This window comes from Cydia fagiglandana, chromosome 8 (genome assembly GCF_963556715.1).
Source record: "Cydia fagiglandana chromosome 8, ilCydFagi1.1, whole genome shotgun sequence".
NCBI classification, from domain to species: domain Eukaryota; kingdom Metazoa; phylum Arthropoda; class Insecta; order Lepidoptera; family Tortricidae; genus Cydia; species Cydia fagiglandana.
In genome coordinates this window covers 4,855,452-4,878,297 of record NC_085939.1, presented here as the reverse complement: position 1 = coordinate 4,878,297, position 22,846 = coordinate 4,855,452, and the positions used below count along the sequence as shown (strand labels likewise).

At 39.4% G+C, this 22,846-nt stretch overlaps 1 protein-coding gene across 1 annotated transcript in view; it reads left to right on the top strand.

Moving 5' to 3' along the window:
* Positions 1-22,846, top strand: part of LOC134666507 (ankyrin repeat and BTB/POZ domain-containing protein 2) — a 36,086-nt gene that overhangs the window by 2,702 nt on the left and 10,538 nt on the right. Inside the window, exons 2-10 of the mRNA XM_063523689.1 lie at positions 6,265-6,440; positions 6,849-7,030; positions 11,184-11,342; positions 19,338-19,467; positions 20,146-20,269; positions 20,808-20,939; positions 21,284-21,410; positions 21,901-22,046; positions 22,379-22,560. Of these exons, the coding sequence (XP_063379759.1) occupies positions 6,265-6,440; positions 6,849-7,030; positions 11,184-11,342; positions 19,338-19,467; positions 20,146-20,269; positions 20,808-20,939; positions 21,284-21,410; positions 21,901-22,046; positions 22,379-22,560 (1,358 nt within the window). The remainder of the gene's footprint in view (positions 1-6,264; positions 6,441-6,848; positions 7,031-11,183; positions 11,343-19,337; positions 19,468-20,145; positions 20,270-20,807; positions 20,940-21,283; positions 21,411-21,900; positions 22,047-22,378; positions 22,561-22,846) is intronic.

The following is a 22,846-nucleotide window of genomic DNA, read 5'->3' as shown; positions in this document are numbered from 1 at the left end:
CTAGTTTCATTATATATTATTCACTACATCATCAGCACTCAGCAGTTCCACTTCATCAAATGCGACAGTTTTTAGGGTTCCGTACCCAAAGGGTAAAACGGGACCCTATTACTAAGACTTCGCTGTCCGTCCGTCCGTCCGTCCGTCTGTCACCAGGCTGTATCTCACGAACCGTGATAGCTAGACAGTTGAAATTTTCACAGATGATGTATTTCTGTTGCCTCTATAACAACAAATACTAAAAACAGAATAAAATAAAGATTTAAATGGGGCTCCCATACAACAAACGTGATTTTTGACCAAAGTTAAGCAACGTCAGGAGTGGTCAGTACTTGGATGGGTGACACTTTTTTTCTGCTTTTTTTTTGTTTTTTTTTGCATTATGGTACGGAACCCTTCGTGCGCGAGTCCTACTCGCACTTGCCCGGTTTTTAATGTAAATGCTTGATTTTATTCACTACATTATTAGTGCTAACAATATAATACAATAACAAAGACATTCATTACATTTGCGTTAATAACTCATGGCCTCACCCGCTTGAATAGTAGCTGCAATGGGACTATGAGACAGTTATTCTTGGCCTTTCTTCGCAGCGTCTGCGGGAAGCAAGCATTAATTGCTAGCAATTCTTTTGATAACAATCGACGGTCGCTGAACTCGTGCGAGCTTCTACTTTTTTACATACCTACCAATCGTACTTCACTAAAAACTACGCAACTCTCAACCTTATTTTATAAAACTTTCGATCCTCAAGTTCAACACTAAATGTCCTGCTAAAATATTGAGATATTCTTTTGTTCTGTCAATCTGTTACATGATTTCCTGACGCCACTTTGCCGATAGCTTCCTTGAGAGCGTTTTATAATGAACAACTTTACTTTAGTTTTTCTTGTTTTAACATTTCTTACGGAATCTTCGTCTGATTCATTATCAACACTTTCTTGTTTAATTAATGCTGTTACGAATTAATTACCTTGCTCGTAGGGAGTTTGGATTGCATTCTCTAATTAGTAGACTAATAACTTTAGATATTTATTTGTTTTTAAGATTTGTAAGGACGATTCTATTTTTTTTACATTCATAGTAGTGTAGTAGTTTTTTTACATGAAGGATTAGCTTGGCCAATGCGTTTTTGGTCATCGTATTGGTACAATAAAAAAAAAATATTTAAGAAACAAACCTGGCGAAAAGTGTCTGGTTCATCATATAAACTGATTAGATTTCGATATATTTTTATGATTAGCACAGGGTGTGCTCTCAGACCTCGCTTTCTATACAATGATAGTACCGGGAAATTTTGGTCGTCGTCACATTAATCAGTATAGGGAGCATTCTATATTGGCTCCCTATTGGTGACCTTCTAATCACTTCGGAGAATAACAATGTTCTAAAAAATATTTCTTCATTTGTGTATAAAAATGGTGAAAGGATTACAGTTGATTTTGTATTTGAAATTCTTAAATTTAAAGTAATAAAAGCTGTGTTGATGTAACGAGATACCTTAAAACGTAGTTTCATCATAGTCGCATCTGTACTTACCACTATATATCCGGTATTTAAAATTTTATAGATTTGCCCATCTGCAGATTCAATTAAAAACAACATAACATATTTATTACCTAATAGCCGCAACAACATAGGTTGTGTAACTACAATTATTTGATTATTATCGGCGTGAAAATCACACACCTTAAAATACCCGTACAAAACCCGTACAAACACTTAAGCAACAAAATTTTTGTTATGAATGATTAGTGGCCCGATTCGGATCTTGAAATAGACATCTATTAAATATCTTTTAGACATCACCAAGATACGATAACGATATGTTTAAGATCTAACCTGTCAAATTTGACATTTGCGCGATTCTGGAGATAATCTTGAACGATTTCCACAGGATATGACTTAGAAATCCAATTCACATGTAATAGACTAATAGACTCTATCTAACGTAAAAGTGACATTGGTTGCCCGAATTGCGCTGCAAACGAGAACTAGTTGATATCTAAACTATAACGTATTTAGAATGGATCTAGTAAGTGTCGTCTCTTGTGAATATCTTGAAGTTCGAATACGGCAGTAAGTCATTAGTACCTACATTACTACAGTAGCCGGGAAAGAAGAGCTTGCCGGCCGATCCGAGTGGTAGCGAACGGTAGACGCCGACGAGCGGCGACGACGACCCATTGTCAACAAGACGAGTAATAATACCTTTTTGATGGAAATTATCACACATGTAAGGTAGGTCAAACTCGTCAAGACCAAAAGGCCGTGAAGGACCACCAAGGACAAGCGGAAGTAATACTAAACTCAATTTTGCACTCTTCTGCCTATGAATAAGGTTGAAATTTGCGTAAACATGTTTTACGCGGTGCGCTACACATTGTGTTCATGCATGGGTGACAATTATTACACGCCACGTTAGTTTGTTTACCAAGACTGGTGCGTGTGGGTTACTACGCGTATGGGGCATTATCTATGAAAAGGGACCTTATTGTCGATGGCGCTTACGCCGCTCAGCATCACGCGACATTGTATTAATATCGGAGCATCGTTAATAATGGCGTAAGCGCCATCGACAATAAGGTCCCTTTTCATAGATAACGTCACGTATACCGATAGCGCCGCCGAGTTTCTGGCAACAAAATTTTGTATTTTTTATTAGGTATGTATTTATATATCTTTCGAAAATAATGTCAAAGGTAACCCTACAGGCAATCATTTGTTACATGTTTGTATGAGATTTATTGATTAAAATTTCAACATGGGTACAAATCCTACTGCTAAAGGAAGTTTACTTGAAACGCGCTATAAAATTAGCATTGAACACCCACCCAAACAGTTTTGAAAGACAATTTTAACGAATTCAATAGACAATACAATTTTGCAACGCCTTTGCGGAATTGGATACAACCTCTCCGTGATGATGATGAAACAGAGGGTTATTTTGACTATATTTGGATTTTGCTTAAAATAATAATAATAATAATTCAGCCTACATGACATTAAAGCTCTCCAAGGGGCCTCTACGTGTTGGATCTATATCCCCACGCAAGCCTATCAAAAGACCGGGATTTGTAGGCCCGTGAATTCCAAAGTGGAGAAACAAATTCAGCCTATATATGTCCCACTACTTAACTTTAAGTCGTAACTAACCCCTTTTCTGCAAATAAATATGAATGTAAATCTGAATCTGAATCCACTGGGGCACAGGCCTCCTCTCATGCGCGAGTTGGCTTGGGCTATAGTCCCCACGCTAGCCAAATGCGGATTGGGGACTTCACATAGTTCACATAGGTACGCCAACTGTGTGAACGCACCCTTAAGAGAGACCCACTCGCATAAGTGTCAACTCGCGGTGGTTACACTTGGTTTGATGTAAGTTAAGGCTCCTCTTCACGTTGGGCCAACGCCAACGCCAACTAGGGACGCATTTATGCGTTAGACGGAGCAAGTGATATTGCTATCTCATTCTACCGCATGGCTGCGTCCCTCGTTGGCGTTGGCGTTGGCCCAATGTGAAGAGGAGCCTTTAGGGCCATTCCAAGCTAGCGTGACATGACACTTGACGTTTACGTTAGCGACTGCGTAAACTAGGTTGTAGTCCATCTTACTCGCACTGATGTATAATATTGGTGCGCAAAAAGAGGGAATGCGATCGAGTTCACCCCGTCGCTCACGTAAATATCAAATGGCAACTCGTGGTAGCCGTGCTGAACATTGTAGATATTAGCGACACCGCAAATCATTTGCATTTCAAGTTTGAACTCATCAAGTATGTAACCATCCCATTAAATTACGTACGTTATGGACGTCATAACTCTTCAACACCGAACTCAAAACTTGATTTTAATATGAAAATAACTTGTGTTTTTTGCCTAGTTATACTATTAACGTGTTAACCGCGAATTATTCAACGTTCCCACACTGTAAATTCTCCTTAATGTAATTGTGTTCGAGCAGATTAACGGCTTATTCTTATAGTGTTAAGAGCGATAATGGGTTGAGCTTCCAGTGCTTTCTCCGGACGTGTCATTGCTTATGTCTTGTTTACTTCCTTTGCTTAAGAGTCACACGAATCTTGGCGCCGCCTTACAGTTGAAGTGACGCTCTTTAAAGTCTATAATTAAATTAAGAAAACGAAAAAATTCAAACGAAGGGGCGTAGCTAAATATTATGGTAGGTACTTACCTAATAAATTATGTTAAAATATTTTCCATAATGTCAATATCCAGGGAAGAAAATGCGGACTACGTTTGTACGGAGGAATGGCCGTCTAACTATACTCAGAGCTGCATTGTTTAATCTGAACTTAGGCACCTATGCTAGGGGAGGAGTAGGTTAGAGTTAGACCAAGATAAGTCTGCAACGATTTTGATAGCCCACGCAGTGCAAGTGTTATTTTAAACGTCAAAGTTCCATGAAATTATGACGTATAAATAACCCTTGCACTGCGTGAGCCATCAAAATCGCTGCAGACTTCTTGGTCAAACTCATGTATAGGGCATCTTGCCTTAAGAGTCCCCAGCAAGCTCGGTTCTCCATACGTATTACGCCCAGAGGGCTTACCGCGAACCACGTTCGACGTGTTGCCTCTCTGTCGCACTTGTGAATTCGTACATAAGTGTGACAGGGAGGTAACACGTCGAACGTGGTTCGCGGTAGGCCCTCTGATTTCAAAACGACTAGATAAATATACAATATTAGCGATTGACAATCCCGTGGCCGCATAATATATGAAGCAGTACGCGCCATCTACATAACTCAACTGTCAAACTTGGGGGCATCTTTTTCTTAGCCTTTGCATTTCTTCCACTATAAATAACTCTTTGGGTGAAACTGAATAGAAGCTTGTAAGGCCAAGCGCGCACCACATTTTTTGTCGTGCGATAATTTTGCCGCAGAAATGCAACGTATGTGTTTATGTATGTCGGTGCGCGCACATGCGACAAGAAAATATGTATTACAGCGCGATTCTAAAATAGTGTCGAAAAAATTAAATCGCAGTGCGCGCAGGCTCTAAAGTACGTAATTAGGTGTTAGCAAGGCATGGCTACTCATAGATTAGTCCCGCTCCGGTAGCCTTTGCCCGACGCTCGCTTTGGCCACGCCGTAGGCACGCTGAGTCGCTGACTTTCCGAAATGCCCGAAAACTAGCCGATGTTCTTAAACTTAAGACTTTTTCTTAGCGCACGCAAAGCCACCGTTACAACTCTATCTAGATTTGTAGCTTACTTACTGCGGTTTGTTCCGTGACATAGGGTAAAAGTGGCCAGTTACTGGCGAATTACCCTACATTGTCAGATTAAACTAGGTCAAGCTAAGTATTTATATGGACAATGAATGACAAAGGTATAGCTTTTGTTGGTGTACATAATTAAAATTATATGTACATATAAACATTGTTAATTATTTATTTAATAACAAAGTCACATTGCATAAATAAATATAAATATACATTTTATCGTATATGACAAAATGCACATTGAATCACGGAAACGATTCATCTAGAATTCAGAGCCAAATTCCCAGTAAGCTAAAAACCTAGTTTCAGTACATTTCGCTCCCTCTGATAGCGTAAGCTACGTAAGCTATCATCCCTTGATCGTGTCAAAACCGTAACAAATTGTTAATCTGAATCGGCCCCATGTATTGCAATGAAATTATTATAAATGAAATTTTTTATTTCAGGCAACTAGTGGCCCATACATAAATTACCTATTTTTGCTGGTGCATTCGGTATTTTAACCCTTCTTTGCATGATTTTTTATTTTTGCTGGTAATTAATATATGTGTCACGTACTTAATTGTTTAATACTGATTCTGGGAAAAATAGTAAAAAAATTACATCATCGATTTTCACTGCGAAATCGGTGTCAGAATTCGCATAGGCTAAATCATATTTTTGTAAATACATATATAACTATTAGTAAGGGGTGTCAGAAAAATTTTACTGCCATCAGAAAGGTACACTATTTGTGATATTCCTATGATATAGTTTGTAAATATAAAATAATTACAAACCCTGAAAAATCTGCCCAAAATCACATACTTACTAAAAATCATAAACTTCCAGGTTTTTCTTTAAACAAATGTATATTTTATAAATTAACTATGAAAGACTGTTTGTTTCTTAAATAAATAAATAAAATAAAATAAAACACTGCGTAAATTTATGTCAAAAATCAGAAAATGGATTAGTGTTGAAAGTTCAGTGGGTTCAAAGAAGGGTTCAGTGGGTTAATTTAGCTGTGTGTCCTCAGACCGTCGAGCGGCGGGCGGCCCGACGAGTGGTGCGGCGTGGCGGGCGCGCGCGCGCTCCGCGTGCGCGTGTGCGCGGCGGCCGACGCGCCGGCGCCGGCGCACGCGCGCCGTCTGTCGCCGCCGCCGCCCGCGCGCCGCGCCTCCACCCCGCCGCCGGTGGACCCCGACTCCAAGCGTAAGTATGACGTCACTACATCAGTCTCCAAAAGTTGGAAAAATCTCTCAAAATTGGGAAAATTCGACTTTTTGCTATAAATATTACCAAATAATACTTTATGCAAATTTTCTGCAAGTTGCACAGAGAGTATGCTAAGATTACCTTCCCGAGAATTATCGTACCTAACAGATCCAGGGCTGATTATTGTTCTAGACATTTTAGAGAATGTTTTGTTTCTTAGTCCTGTAGGTATAGTCTATCAACTTTAGTCTGGTAAACTTGACAAATTGTCAATAGAATAGGCACAAAATTCTAAATTTGTACTGATCTTCGACCCTTCACTCCATAATTACTGAATGAAGAAAATAAATACCTACACAATAATCAAATTACAAAAACAACAAATAAACTCGTTGTTTATTGCAGCCCTGACCAGCCACAAAGAGCCGGCAAACGGCGCCGTGGCGCTGAAGACCGTGAGCGGCGTGTCGCCGCTGACGGCGGCGTCGGCGCCGGTGCGCGGCGCGCCGCCGCAGACGAGCTACGCGCTCGAGCGGCGACCACGCCACGACCACCACCATCGCCCGCCGGACGCGCAACCTGCTCAGGTCAGTCCAACGGTGCGATTCAGAAAGTGAATTAGAGATTAACTAGATACGATATAGTAAAGATCGTCCCACGGATAAAGGTAAATATGGCGGTTGGCGCTTACGATTATTAAGGTCGCTCCAATATTATTGCGGCGCTTTGCGACGTAAGCGCCAGCCGCCATAAGGTACCTTTTGTCGTGGAACGTCAGATAACTTTACTATTTCATATCTAGTGCATCTCTAATTAATTTCCCGAATCGCGGCGCCAGCCGCCATAAGGTACCTTTTGCTGTGGAACGTCACATGTCTTTACTATATCGTATCTAGTTAATCTCTAATTCACTACTATTTCATATCTAGTGCATCTCTTATTCATTTCCCGAATCGAGCCGCAAGTCACAGATCTAGAACGTTTAACTACTGTGTATGATAATACCATTCTGTGCTTACGGTTCGGCCACGACGCCCACGACATTCCGCAACTGGCGACGGCGGCAACCATAGGTTGGTGTGAGACACAGAGGTCGGACCTTTCGTTCTCACCTATGATTGCCGCCGCCGCCGTCGCCAGTTGCGCAATGTCGTGGCCGAGTCGTTACGCTTAAAGATAATTCAAGTGTGCAAAAAGGAAGCCATCACGTAGGGAGGTAGGAACTGAAGTAGTAGGAAGGTATATGAAGATTTCATGAATGTGAAAGAGACACGTAACAAATTCAAAAACACAGCGTAGCGTCCTAGCACCTCGTTTTACCCCATTTTTGAAGTACCTACATATATACCTACCTGCACCTTAAACCTAAATCCAAATCAAACATTTTTGAAACTTCACATGCAAAAATCCCGTACCTATGGCACAAGTCTATGGAGGATTGCGGGATCTGCAACTCACAGTTGTAAAGTTACGTAAACTGATTGCAGGTATTTACCGAAATGGTCTTACGAAAGCAAAGGCCATGCAAAACAAACAAGTATCTAATTTGAACATGACCGCAAGCGTTACAGGTTATGACTACTTATAGCTCACAGTTACTGCGTTTATGGTCATGCCAGTCATGACAGCAACTCAAAAAGCCTAGCCTTGTGTTCCTAATGGTAGAGCGGACGCAGGCTGCTGGCTCGTAAGCACCATTATAACAAGACTTTGAGTATATAGTATGAAAAGGCTTACGGCTCGATTCGGAAAATTAAATAGATCTCTACTAGACCTTAACAAGTTACGATATGGATAATTTAAAGATATTTGTAAGATAGATATGTCAAATTTGACGTTTCCGCGATTCCAGGAGGTCCTCTTGAAGGATTTCGACAAGTTATGACTTAGATATCCAAGTGACATCTAGTCGATATCTGATGTAAATCTAGTTGATCTCTATATCGTTTCTAGATCTTGTTTCCCGAATACGCGTGTTACTTATCGTAGCTTTTAATATTGCTACAGCCTCCGAATGAACACTCCGTCAACAACTTTATAAATAGGTTTGTCTTAAATCATAGTAAAAAATTTAGCTTTGTTGTATGATTTGTGTAAGCAATCCACAAATTTTACATAAAGACAATGCATTTCGAAATTGTTTGTACAGTCGCCATCAGATATATCTGAGCGGCCAAGGCGCTCATAAATATCTGAACACGCCTCTATTGTCAAGGCACTAGAGTGCGTGTTCAGATATTGCGAACACCTTGGCCGCTCCGATATATCTGATGGCGACTGTACAAAAAAATAAGAGTTCTCTAAAAAGGACTCAAGTCTCTACAAAACACTCGGGTCTCTACAAGTTGAAAAGAACTCGAGTTTAGACTTAATTATAAGAGTCTGAAAAACTGAGTCGAGTCTTGAAGCGACTCATAGGACTCGAGTCCTAACCAACACTAGTCGAGGTGTCTGCCCAACACAGCACATCCACCCAACCTAGAACTCAGCAAGGGGATGCTACCATGAAATTAGTGAAACTCTCTGATGTTAAATTGTCATTGTCCACTGCCAGTTGCATTGTCCCTGCATTATCCGGATATATGACTAGCTGTGGAGTGTAATTTAACCTCCTGAGTCCCTGAGGCCTTTATAAAGTATTAAATCCAAATTAAAATGGAATATAAGAAGGTTCCAAATTCAAAAATGCAATAATGACAAGGGGGACTCGGGAGATAAAATATCAAAATCTTACTAGAGTCTATGCGGAAAAGGAAGACTCGTGGAATATAGCTCTTCTCTTTCCGCGCAGAATTTAAATACGGGTACCTATACTTACATAAGCTTAAAATTATTTCGGCATCTAATAAAGCGCGGTTCAGCTCACTCCGGTGGTTGACGTAAATGTACCTAATGTTATACTGGTTTACCCGAACGAATTTATCGGCAGGTGATTGAAACTAGTAAATGACAGAGGCAAAACCGCATGTTACGTTACTGCGGTTGAGCTATACTGTAACATTATGGGGAGAAAATTTTTATGCACAAACGTTGTGGTATTTATAAGTAGTACCTACTAGGTACCTGCGAACCAAAAAAATAAAATTAAATAATAAACTGCTCGGTTTACGATAGAGTCTCCATAAGGATCACACGAATCTGCGGCCAAAACGCCGCTCCTAACAAACGAAGTCATAACTTACTTACGACGAAGTTAGTATAACTTACTAACGAAGTTAGTATAACACATTGATACCTAATCTAATATACCTACGTCGCAGTCAAAGGGAAAGGCTGCTCTTCTGCAGCGCCAGAGCCACCCAGACCCATAAGCCGCCCCCACCCCCGCGCTTCTAATAAGTCCTACGAACTCCAGATTTGATGGACACCCCAGGGCTATAACCGCGAAAATCGAAGTTCGCAAATTACGGGGATTTTTCTCTGTCACTCTAATTACGCCTTCATTTGAGTAAAAGAGAAAGATCCCCGTAATTTGCGAATTTCGGTATTCTCGGTAGCAGCTCAGCGCTTTTCATACTTTTGATGTGCCGCGCCATCACGCCGGCCACTCATGGTGAAGAACTAATTCGACTAAAATGCCGCGACAAATTGCAAACGTCGCTGTTAATGTCATAACATATTTTACTAAATGCCGACTTTTTACAATTTGCCTTCGGCAATTTCCATAAGGTTTCACGTTTGTAAAATGACGGCGCCATTTAATTTTGTAAAAGGCGGATTCCTACAATTTGCCTCGACAGTATATATTAGGTACCATCATAATTATATAATTATGGCGGCGGCTAGGATCGCGTGACTCTAAAAAAAGAGACTCTCATATAAGTAGAGTTGAAAGACTTGAAAGATAAGTATTTAAAATATTTAAATTAAACCAACATGCATTTTCATGGCAGTTATAAGCTGTTTCCATAATTTAAAATGCTTATAACACAAGTTTTACTCTGAAGTAATGCAACAAAACGTGATTTCATTTTTAAGTAGTCACTCAGTCTTCAATGTATGTATATATATACTCTACTAAAATGTACCACAAACCACATGCCTCTTGCCGTCACCTTAATTTATTTTGATTCGTCCAATTGTTCATTTGATTCTAATTAAACAACGTAATAATTACAACAATTACCTATGTAACAGGGAAAGTGTTGCCAGCAAAAACAAGCATTGTCTTTACCCAACTCCCACGATCTCTTGATAGGGAAAAGCGTAATCGGTGGGAAACATTAAAAGTTGAGCTGAAAGCGAAAGCGAGCGACAATGGGCGTATCTTTAAAGTTGTGGATGAGTTTCATAATATGACTAACTAATGTAGAATAATTTGTGTTGATTTACGTGTGGTTTTGGCTTCTTGGTCTGAGACAAACCGTAATTGATCAATTATAAGCTTCCTATTTTTATACAACTACCTCCATGAACACTTCCAACTTTCGAGGGCCTACCGTGAACCAATTCATTCGATCGTTCGTCTATGTATTGGCTCTTTTACCCTGGAATATGCAATAGTGACAGAGAGATTACGAAATTAAGATTTTCAAAGTAAACCCTTAGGGTCGTCACATAACGTAAACCGCCGTGTCGCCGAAATAATTTTTAGCTTGTAAGATTTTTACTATTGTATGTATGTTATTTTGTAAGGTATGTATCTATGGGCCTTAGTTGTCTGATAATAAATGATGTTTAATTTTAAAATAATTTAATTTTGATTTTGGGTTAAACTTCACAAGGCAACTTCTTTTTCAGAATGGGGTCCGCGACTGCAACAGCAGTTCCGATGAGAACAGGTCTTCGGGGCACGCGTCGATGTCAGACAGCGGCGGCGCGGGGGACGCGGGGCGCGAGGAGCCCCGGCGGAGTCGCCAGCAACCGCACGTGCGGGGCAAGCACAGGCCGCACAACAAGGTAAACAGTTTAATTATTTTTTTTAGGTATGTTCACTGATATCAGAGCGGCTACCGCGAAAACCGAAATTCGAAAATTGCGGGGATCTTTCTCTTTTACTCCAATGAAGGAGTAATAAGAGCGACAGAGAAAAATGCCCGCCATTTGCGAACTTCGATTTTCGCGGTTATAGCCCTGGGTTTATGACGGTTTTTAAGGTGCAGTGAGTTCAGAAAACGGAGTTTTTTAAAAGCCGTAGCTCTTTTTTGGATCACAATACGGCTGCCATACATTCAATTAGCAAACTTGAGGGCTTTTTCTAGTGAGTGGAGTGATTAGAATCCTAAGTTTTTGACTTTTGCTCGATAGAAAACGATCACGAACATAGGTCTAAAACGGACTTTAAAGATTCGTAACAATTTGTGCACAAAAGATAGAAATATGAAAACTGCTTCTATGTACGCGCAATTGTATGCTTGAACGACTACCAGGATTACTTTTTTTTTTAATTTCACATTCACTAAATAAGTTCGAAAATATGATATCAGCGGTTCCGTGCACGCAACTTCTTTGATCAGATGCCCGCTGGGCTCGGATCAAAGTACACGTATCGCGAATTTAATTAAAATGACAGTTGGTTTTCGCATTTATTTCGACATTAAGGTGGATGTCTAGGGATGGGATGCCGATTATCAGCCAAAAGATGGCGTCACTGTGCACGAATTGTGGAGTTTCACTATTTCTCCCAAAATACAAAGTTTCATAAGATGTGTTGATATGTGCGAAAACTATAAAAAATACTACATCTAAATCGAGACATGTTCAACTCAACATTGTCTCATTTCGTTATTACCGGAATCCAACTGCAAAATATTGCAATTTCTTGCATTCACGCACACTTACGTACTTAAAGTCACCTTAAAGTCAGTGTCAAATGTCAGCAGATTCGTAATGTTACAGTAAAGTAACCTAGAGGGCGCAGCGGATGAAATGTTTATTGTTGAAAAAAGATTGGAAATTAAATAATAAATTCTTGTTTGAGCAACGATTAAGAATTACAACGCATTCAGAAGCAACTAATGTTTTCGACCATCAAATGTCATGTGCTCGTGGCACCCGTAGCCTCTATTTTGAAAAAAATCAGATTGTAGCTAAGATACATGGTTCAAACCCCGACAATGCCAGTTTTTTTTTATTTTATAATTTTAGCATTCTCTTTTGAATTATTTTAAGCGTATGTTATTCTTCGAAACTAAACTTACGTGAGTAAAATATTTTCAGTATTTTAATTATTTTTTAATAATATTATGGGAAGATTTATAAAAGTATTTTTATTTTCCGGTTTTCAAAGGATATAAATAATGATTAAAATAATTAAAAAAAAGTCATGCATGAGGCTAATTAGGATCGCAGAATAGGTATATAAGAAGTCAACTATCGACGAAGTATAGCTGGTCAAGCAGATCTTGTCAGTAGAAAAAGGCGGCAAATTTGAAAAATGTAGGCGCGAAGGGATATCGTTCATAGAACATTTGGATTTCGCGCCTTTTTAGGGTTCCGTACCCAAAGGGTAAAACGGGACCCTATTACTAAGACTTCACTGTCCGTCCGTCCGTCCGTCCGTCTGTCACCAGGCTGTATCTCACGAGCCGTGATAGCTAGACAGTTGAAATTTTCACAGATGATGTATTTCTGTTGCCGCTATAACAACAAATACTAAAAACAGAATAAAATAAAGATTTAAATGGGGCTCCCATACAACAAACGTGATTTTTGACCAAAGTTAAGCAACGTCGGGAGTGGTCAGTACTTGGATGGGTGACCGTTTTTTTTTTGCATTATGGTACGGAACCCTTCGTGCGCGAGTCCGACTCGCACTTGCCCGGTTTTTTTACTGACAAGATTTGCTTGACCAGGTATAAAATAAAAGTTTCCAAAATTTTATTGAAATGATATACCTACATGAAATAATCAAATACAACACATTTACTTAAAATAACTTTTAAAATAAGGCATATAAAATTACCAAAAAGATGAAACTAAATAAATAAATAAATACAAAAAGAAATGAGTCTTTGTTCGTGGTTTGAACCCTGTCATGCTGTTCAACTTGTTAGTATACTCAATAGCTAAAAGCCACTAGACCATTTGACCATAGTAGACCCGGGCGAAAAATGCCTTCTTATTTAAGTAACCCATTACTGTCAAAAATATCAAGTTTGAATTGATTTGAAATATAATTTTTCATTGTCGACTTATTGACATCCAAACGTTGCGAGCATGTTGTACTTTAAACCATTTGGCAACGTCGCACGGGGAATTCTTCTGAAAATGTATGTCCTTTTATATTTTGATATTTATGGATATATGAGGATTCTTCTACTTATGTTGCAAATTGATTAAATTATCGAGAGAAAAATGGTAATGCAAAGAAAACAAGAAATATCCGTTTCATTTCTCATGCTATTGATTCGGTTAAATTGTGTTCTAATGTATGGGGAAGACAAACTAATTATAGCCAGCCTTTTATGACTGTAGTATGATACCATAGGGTATGGTGCTTTACGCACACTAGCGTCCCTTCCCCTCCCCCTGACGCAACCCCCCCTTTTTGCATGAAATATGTCCCGGTACACAGTTTTTTACATTTTTTGAGGAAAGAATATATTTTAGGAAAAAAGTGTCAATGAAAGAAATAATCCTTAATAAATTCTTAATAAAAAAGGTCATATTCATTTTTTTTATATCATGCACCTAATTCATGTATTAGCTTGTCAAAATTCGAAATAACATAGTTTTTACTTAGGGTTCGAAACTCATTTATTATACACGGTGTAACATGAGGAAACCGAATAATTTTAACAGCGTATTCCTGATCACATTTAGAGACAAAAATGTCCTATAAACTTTTTTGAAATTCGCCTAGTTTCAGAGTTAATACCAATAAAAAAAAAACAAGTTTCTATTGTTACATCCAATCCGTTTTGGGCTAGCGTGGGGACTATAGCCCAAGCCCTCTCGCGCATGAGAGGAGGCCTGTGCTCAGCAGTGGGACGTATATAGGCTGAAATGATGATGATTGTTACATAGTTCAAAACGCCTTTTTGATGGCGATGTTGTTACTATGGGATTTAGTCTAAATATCCTTATTGATATGTCAAAAAGTGACAATTAAGTAACACGTTGCAAAAACTATGTTTACCGAAAAAAAAGTAAAAATCCATGTTAACTGACAAGTTTACCAATAACATTTACTTTTTATGTACATACATATATATTCAAAAAATTAAAAAATTGCGGCCAAGTGCGAGTCGGACTCGCGTTCCAAGGATTCCGTATATTACACAATTTTTAACAATGTATTTTTTATTTTATTTATTTATTTATTTAGATATTTAATTCAGGGAACAAGGCCCATATTACAAATACCTTACAGACTAACATACATATGTATTTTATAAACTTAAAACTAAACATTATTTATGCGAAACGTGAGTGAAATCTTTAAAAAATCCGTAGGAGTCGGATCAAAAACTGTAATTAAGTCCGACTCACGCTTGACTGTACATTTCTAATAGGTTTTCCTGTCATCATAGACCTATTTTATGTATTTTTTCAAAATTTTAAACCTAGTAGTTTCGGAGATAAAGGGGGAGGGGGGAATTTTCAAAATTGGGGCCCCCTAAAACGTATAAAACGACACCCATCTCGACTTTTATGACAAAGTGTTTGGCTACCATCTGCATGCAAGACATTTCTATTATTCTATTATTTTTACGTACAAAAATGGCCCCCTGTCAACTTCCAACCGAGATTTATTCGATTAATATTCAGATTAATTCAATTTCTATCTATAGGTCGACTAAACTAATTGCGATTAAAATTTGAGGATGAACTTTTTTTATTCCATTAATTAGTCGAATAAACAGTTAATCTATTAAGTCCCATCTCTGACCACGGCATTTTTACACTTTGAGAATATCTGAAAACAAATGAACACAAGGAGCCATTTTGCAAATCCAGTAACTTTGTTATTACTTTTGACAGCGCGTGTCATGTGTCTACACAGAGTCGACACAAAGTCGAAACATTTGCGACTACTTTGTGACTGCAATATTTCTCAGCCTTAAACCATATTTATACATCATAATTAACAAGTTTCGTAGTATGTAAAGCGTTATTTCTGTTATTTAAGTATAGTATACGCATCGAAGTACTAAAAATGCATCAAATAATATGGTTATGAACACAGGCACTGAGAAGTAAACAATTTTATTTCCGGCTAAACTAAAACAATGTGGTGGCGCGTTGATTATATTACACTTAGTTTATCAAATCACTCGAGCAGTTTAATTCCCCATTATAATTTTAGTCCTATTGTAATATAAATGCAAACAATATATAATTACGTCTTGTAATCCGTTTTAGAGATGGCGTATTAATGTCACTTATTTTTATTTAACAATTTTTCCATCTGACAGTTTCCATTTGACAGGAACAAAATGAACGAATGAACGAATGATATTGGCATAAAGTAGTCGCAAACTCGAAACAATGTGTGCACACGGCGACCACACTTTATGTCACTTTGTGTCATGTGTCGACCCTTCCCCATTTCTGGTAACTGTGTCGACACGGCGACGACTCTGCGACTGGAATTGTGACCGAAACAGACGGTGTCGACACAAGATGTGTCTACACCGCGTCGTAACGGCGACTGGAAATGGTTGTATGGGCTCTCTCGTATGCTTCAGGCCTTCGGCCCAACGCAGAGCTTGGCCATCGACCTTCGCACTAGCTGTCCGCACCACGTTTCAGTTTCACGTAAACAATTGCGGCTGTGTCCCTAAAACAGCCCAACCGCGTTTTTTTTCTTAAGTCCGACTCACGCTGGACTCTAGATTTCTAATAGGTTTTCCTGTCATCTAGAGGTAGAAGCTTGTGTATTTTTTTTCAAAATTTTAGACCCAATTTTATCGGAGATAAGAGGGAGGGGGGGACGGTCATTTTTTGCCTATTTTCTTAAATAACTTTTAAACTGTTTCATATAAAATTATAAAAAATATATATAGATCCTCAAAATAAGCCCTTTTATTATGTAACACGATATGGTTTGCAAAACTTGGTTTTCTAATTTACTCATATTCCCCTTAAAATAGCCGCCTATACTTAAAATTCATTTGTTTATATTACATGTCCGTCTTTGGGTAGCAGACTTCCATATGTATACCAAATTTCAACTTAATTGGTCCAGTAGTTTTGGAGCAAATTGGCTGTGACAAACGGATAGACAGACGCACGAGTGATCCTATAAGGGTTCCGTTTTTTCTTTTTGAGTTACGGAACCCGACTCTCGAGCCGCGAACATTTAGAAACCAGAAATTTATTTGCTAAAAACATTGTCCTTACAAAGGTATACAAATGGAATACGCAGTGATAAAAAGTGAAATAAACTGTGTGATTCGTGTTAAATGTAATGTTTTGTCATAAAGGCTGCTTTTTCTACAATAAATTGTTTTATTTCCTAATTATACGTATTTTTATACATGAAAAAAAAAAAATGGTATTATGAGATTTGATCAAGTCCAGCATAATTCACATAAATATAATGAAATTCATTGGTATACAATCAAATAAGCCATTTTATGCTGAATTCAATGATACATAATTAATATCATTCATACATATTTTTAAAGAAATGGTCATATTTCTAACACACGCCAAATTCGCGATGACCACCCATGGAGGCCACGCCACTAGACGTATATTTTTCTAAATTGGCCGCGCCACTCAACCTCAAGCCACCGTTAAATCTGAGGCGCCGCCATTCAACGGCTTGTTATGACTGTCCGTCTCCCGGCTCCCCGCCACCATAGAGACTGGGAGCCAGACAATGCCACTCTAGGGGATATGCAAATATTCAGAAAATGTATGAATTTTAATACAACATAAACATCAAATAACTAAAAGTCAAAAAACGTACTTTAGATTCGAAATATCACGTTGCGTCCTCTCACACAACCTAATAGCACGTGGCGACCGTTTCGACTGAATGCGCTGACTGAGTGAAGGGGGCACCACTGTCTATCACTTAATAGCAGCGGAGTGGTATTTTGTCTATTAGATAAACCTACAGAGCAATAGTTACTTTCCACCCGCAGTTACTTTTGTCCCCGCTCTCCCCTACATTTCACTTGAAGAAGCATGCAATTTTTTCTTAGTAGCTAGGTAGTATAACTAAATATATACAAACTGAAGCTAAGCTAAGGTAAGTTATATAATAATAACATCATCGGAATACACATATGATTTTAATGAAATTGTCATTGAATTGATTTGTGCCTTATCGAAAGCCCTATTGATTAGAGTAGTACCTAAATAACGTTTTTCATTTGACGACTTCTGTATTTATTCGGTTTATTTAGTTCGAGTATCTAATGAATTCGATTATTTAGTTAATTTACATTTAAGTACGTCACATGTGACATGAACAGACAAGGAGAACAAGATAAAATATACAGGGCGTCCCACGGCGATGCCACATGGAGGGAAAGTACCTTAAATATCATAGATAGCATATTTTGCTGAAAGAAGACTTCATTTTATTTTTAAAACTTAGTTAAATTGCATTCATACTTTTTTATTTTTTTTGAAAAAAAATGTATGGAAAAAAATTATTGCGTCATTGGAGGAAAAGTACCTTAATTATTGTAAATGAACATCTTACTGAAAGAAGACATTATTTCGATTTAAAAAAACAAGTTGAATTGCATTTTAAATAATTTCATGGTTAAACCGGGAATCGAACCCGCTACACGAGAAAAAAAATACCTTGTAGCTTTGTCATACCGATCGAAAGGCTTCAATGTGAGAATTGTTTTTTTGGTACAAGGTATTTTTTTTTCTCGTGTAGCGGGTTCGATTCCCGGTTTAACCATGAAATTATTTAAAATGCAATTCAACTTGCTTTTTTAAATCGAAATAATGTCTTCTTTCAGTAAGATGTTCATTTACAATAATTAAGGTACTTTTCCTCCAATGACGCGATAATTCTTTTCCATACATTTTTTTTTCAAAAAAAATTAAAAAAGTATGAATGCAACTTTACTAAGTTTTAAAAATAAAATGAAGTCTTCTTTCAGCAAAATATGCTATCTATGATATTTAAGGTACTTTCCCTCCATGTGGCATCGCCGTGGGACGCCCTGTATTGTTTTGTCTTCCTTCTTTCAATGGAACTTTTTTAGAGTTTCTCTTCCTCAAAGGAGGCTAGTTGTTAAGACGATACTCAAAATACTCTCATTTGCATCTTAAAAAAAACAGGATGGGTCACTGACCTGTCCCGGTAAAGTGAGGTAGTGTGCGTGACGCGTGCTTGTGTGTGAAATGGGGTAATTTGACAGAATCTGAAAATTTTCCCCGGGCATACCTCACCTTTGACAGCCGGAACGAAGTATTAGGACTTAGGTAACGAAGTAGTAGTCCGTGGGAATCTGCCAAATCCTACACCGGAACAGGTGACGCAACAGAATTAAAACTGTTATGTCGCCAAAATGATGTTTGGCTTTAAGATTATTAATTAATCTTAAAAGTTTATTTGATAATCCATCAGAGAAGAGTTTTTATGCTTTATCTGCAATAAGGACGTTTCTATCTGAATTTCTGTTAGAATTTCAGATGAAAACGTCCTTATTAAAGCACGGGTAAGGACCTTTCTGTGATGGAAATAAATGATGATTTTAATTTGATTAATCGGACTTTAAATTGAGGATCAACAGCACTGGGCGTTATGACTTATGTTTTAGTGTACTAAAATTTTACTACGACAGATTTTCTTATCCTACTCCTTGTTCCTATCCGTACACTTTGTCTTTTCCTTTATTCATGCACTCCTCATTATTATCGTTCATGAGTCCTCTAAATTTATTAACAATATGTACATTATCAATTTGTCAATAAGTCTTTCTTGACCACAAGACCCGACTGTTACAAGACTGATGCTGCCGAAAACCTTAGTTACAGTCACCGTGGCCGGGAGGCGGGGGGCTTGAGGACATCAGGTCGGCCATCAAGCAGCTGACGCTGCGCTCCAGAGACAGTAGCAGCACTGCTACCAGTGGCGCCTCCAGCGGCAACGGAGCACAGGGTATGGGGTTATCACACTGAATACCTGAGAGCTCTTTCCCCCTGACGTCCAGTTTTTTGTTGGTACGGTTTTTTGCAGGATCCAGTTTTCTGTTGTATGCAAGCAGGATCCCGCAATCAGAACCCTCGTGTGAAAGTTACTATAAGTATTAGCACCTATACTACTAAAACGGGATGGTGCAAAAAAACATACTCGCAGGAAACTGGACGTCAGTGGGAAACAGCTCTGATGCGGATCTGCACGCCTCTTCGGTATGTGGGCAAAACACATGACAGCAATGTCCCACGGCGCCCGCGCACTAGAGTGAACGTGAAGACTGCCGTATATGAGCGCGAACATTCGGGAAGCGGTTGGCTTGGCTTGATAAAATTCCAGCACGCTACTAACCGACTCGTTGAAGTTAGTGAAAGATGGGGTTAAGCGAGGTTGGCAATTCAGAGAACCTGGCAATTCATTATAGAAGCCCCTTGACGGGACTTCGATTTTCCGATGTGAGGGTCACAAGTTAACGTAACTATTAACGTTACCTTGACGTTAACGTTAGCTTGACGTTTCTGTTATTATTTATTTTTTTACACCGGCGCCTAAAATGTGTAATTTCTTCAGGCTACCTTTTTATTAATTGTTGTCGAGCTTCATACGTTTCTCTTTATCACGAAAGCGTTAAACTAATTTCAGAGACCGGCAGCGCAGCAGAAGCCCGCCGCCGCCGGGCGCCGCTCGTGCGGCAGCCATCTTTGGACACCGTGTGCACCAACGTCACCAGCGCCGACGAGTTCGTGTGGGTGGATTCACATAACAGGTGATTGTCTGACGCCCTTACCATACGGTCGGCAACGAGGCTTCCGACCACTGTATCCTTGACAATCTTGGTAGGTTCTGATCGTGTAGTAAGTGGTTGGAAATCAAATTGTATTACATCACGAGCAAGATCAGGTTGATGGTTGCATGGTTGCTTGCTACCATGTAGCACGTACAAGTTTAACGCATTCACTGCAAGGGGGCGTGGCCTAGGAACAAACTTGTATGACGGTGAACGCACATGTGCGTCTGGGCAGTGAATATGTTAACTTCACGAGGAATTAGCGTTTTCGTTAGTCTTCCAAAAACAAAAACATGCAAGGGATTTTCCTCGTCTATGTTTTTAAAAGGCGCATTTAATCGGAACCTAAGACAGATGAAATTTTAGATGCTTCGAAATTAATTGTTCTTACCACACCCACACCCCACACCAGCTAGTAAAACATTTTATTTTTCAAAAACTGATGAGAAAACTGCATTTTATCCACAAGAGCGGCAACATAGTGGGATATGATATAAAAATGTTTCTTCTGATCCAGATTAGTTGAGCTGCGCTGTGTACCGTGGACGGCGAGCGAGATGAGCCGCGCGCTGCAGAGCGGCCGCTGCAAGGAGCTGGCCCCGAGGCTCGCTCCCGACGCGCCACCGAGACTCGCCTACCTACTGCAGAGGTATGTGTAGTTTAGTAATACCGAGACCACAGGGTGGACACGCCATCAAATGACATCTTTTGAGTGTCTATGAACGCATATGTCTGTATGTTTATTATACGCATCAATGTGTTTATGTTTGTAAGTCTTTTGAAATTATTTTGACGTAACATAATGGCAACGTGGTAGAAAAGTTGTTATTTACTGAAATTGACAATCATTAAAGTATGGGCATACATGGCACAATGCACCGGCATTCTGTGTGAAATACTATTACTTATTGTGCTGTCTACGAGTGTAGAGGACGAGTTAGTCAGGTACAATTCTAGTTCTAACGCCCAATATTACACTTTTTTTGTTTCTAGAGCCTTAGTCCGAATATCGCGGGAAGCCCAACGACTGTCGCAGAACTTCGGCTTCTGCTCCAAGCACGAAGTCGCCGGGGCCTTCAGGATTGTGCTCAGCACGTCGCTCGCTGATACTTGCATCAAGGTAATCATCATCATCTATCCACTCTTGAATACAGGATCCGCAGGTAATGGTCAAATCATAAGTACCGGATGTAATTACCCTAGGCAAAGGGCATTGAATGTACAAAGAAAGTGTAAGTTGAAATAGATGAGCTGTAGCAGCTATTCTGTATAATATTATTTTGTAATCGCTGGACTGTTAAATGTTAACGTTTGACCAGAATTATTACATAATGTACATAGAACATACAGCATTATCTTATCTTCATTAGTTGTCTTATACTTTACCACTTTATACAGTCGGTGAAACTATTCCTGTGACTGTATTGCCACTTAAGTGATTCAAAACAAACGCCAAAATAATGAATTATTCTACTAACTTCTCTCTGTCTGTCTTATTCTGTTCGCTGTTTAGCAATAAGACCTCCTGTTATCTGCCTCTATATTTAATCCTTTGTGCATTTGTGAAACTTTTTATTAAGGTCACTAAAGTTCTTTTCTATGTTCCTCAGGGTTGTCAACGCGCAGCCACGATGTACGCGACGTCGGGCAGCGCGGCGCGGCGGCTGGGCTCGGCGGCGCGCGCGCGCACCAGCCTGGCCCCCGGCCGCTTCCAGCGCTGGATGCTCGATGTGCGCGTAGCTTCCTTCGTCCACGAGTAAGTATTTTCTTCTTCTTAATAAAATTAATATCTTTCGTCTCCATGCCTCCGGAACTCCCTTCAAATCCCGGTTCTAACAAAAATGCTTAACAATGAAATGTATTCACATACAATCTATTCATCCACAAGATTCGTTATCTTAGCTTAAAACAGTAATCGGCACAAGCCTCGTCAAAGACCTCAAGGTACTCAACCCTAAACAGAAACCCAATTGGTCGGCAACATATTTCGTCAATATACTTCCATACTACCAACCGCCGCCCTGCTGCCCTATACAGTTCAGTATTTATGAATTTGGAAGTTCTAAAGTACTTAACAAAATCTTTTAGATACGCGGCGATCTATCTCTGCGCCGGTATGGAGACGCTCTTAGAAGAGATCGCTCTGACCGCGGGCGGCGGCACCGGGCCGGTGACGCCGGCGGCGGTGGACCACGCCGTCGCCAACTGCGCGGACCTGTGGGGCCTACTGCAGCCCTACAGCCACCTGAATGCCGGCCGCGTCGCCTCAGGTAACTGGAGATCGTTCTGACACAGGACACCATACCAGCATCTATAAACAACGCTCAGCAATGTGAATAAGAACGTTAGGTGAACGTTGCGATTCTAGGTATCATCAACACTCTAGTCTAGAATCGAATCTATCAGCTTTGTTAGGTATAGGCTGATGAGTAATCGTTAAATGTAGGAGTTCACACCGCCCAGTCATGTTAACTGTAAGTTTGTACATAGGTACGACGATAGGATGGGAAAGGCCACCTTTTTAATCACGCGGGTGGCACCCCTGGCAAACAAACA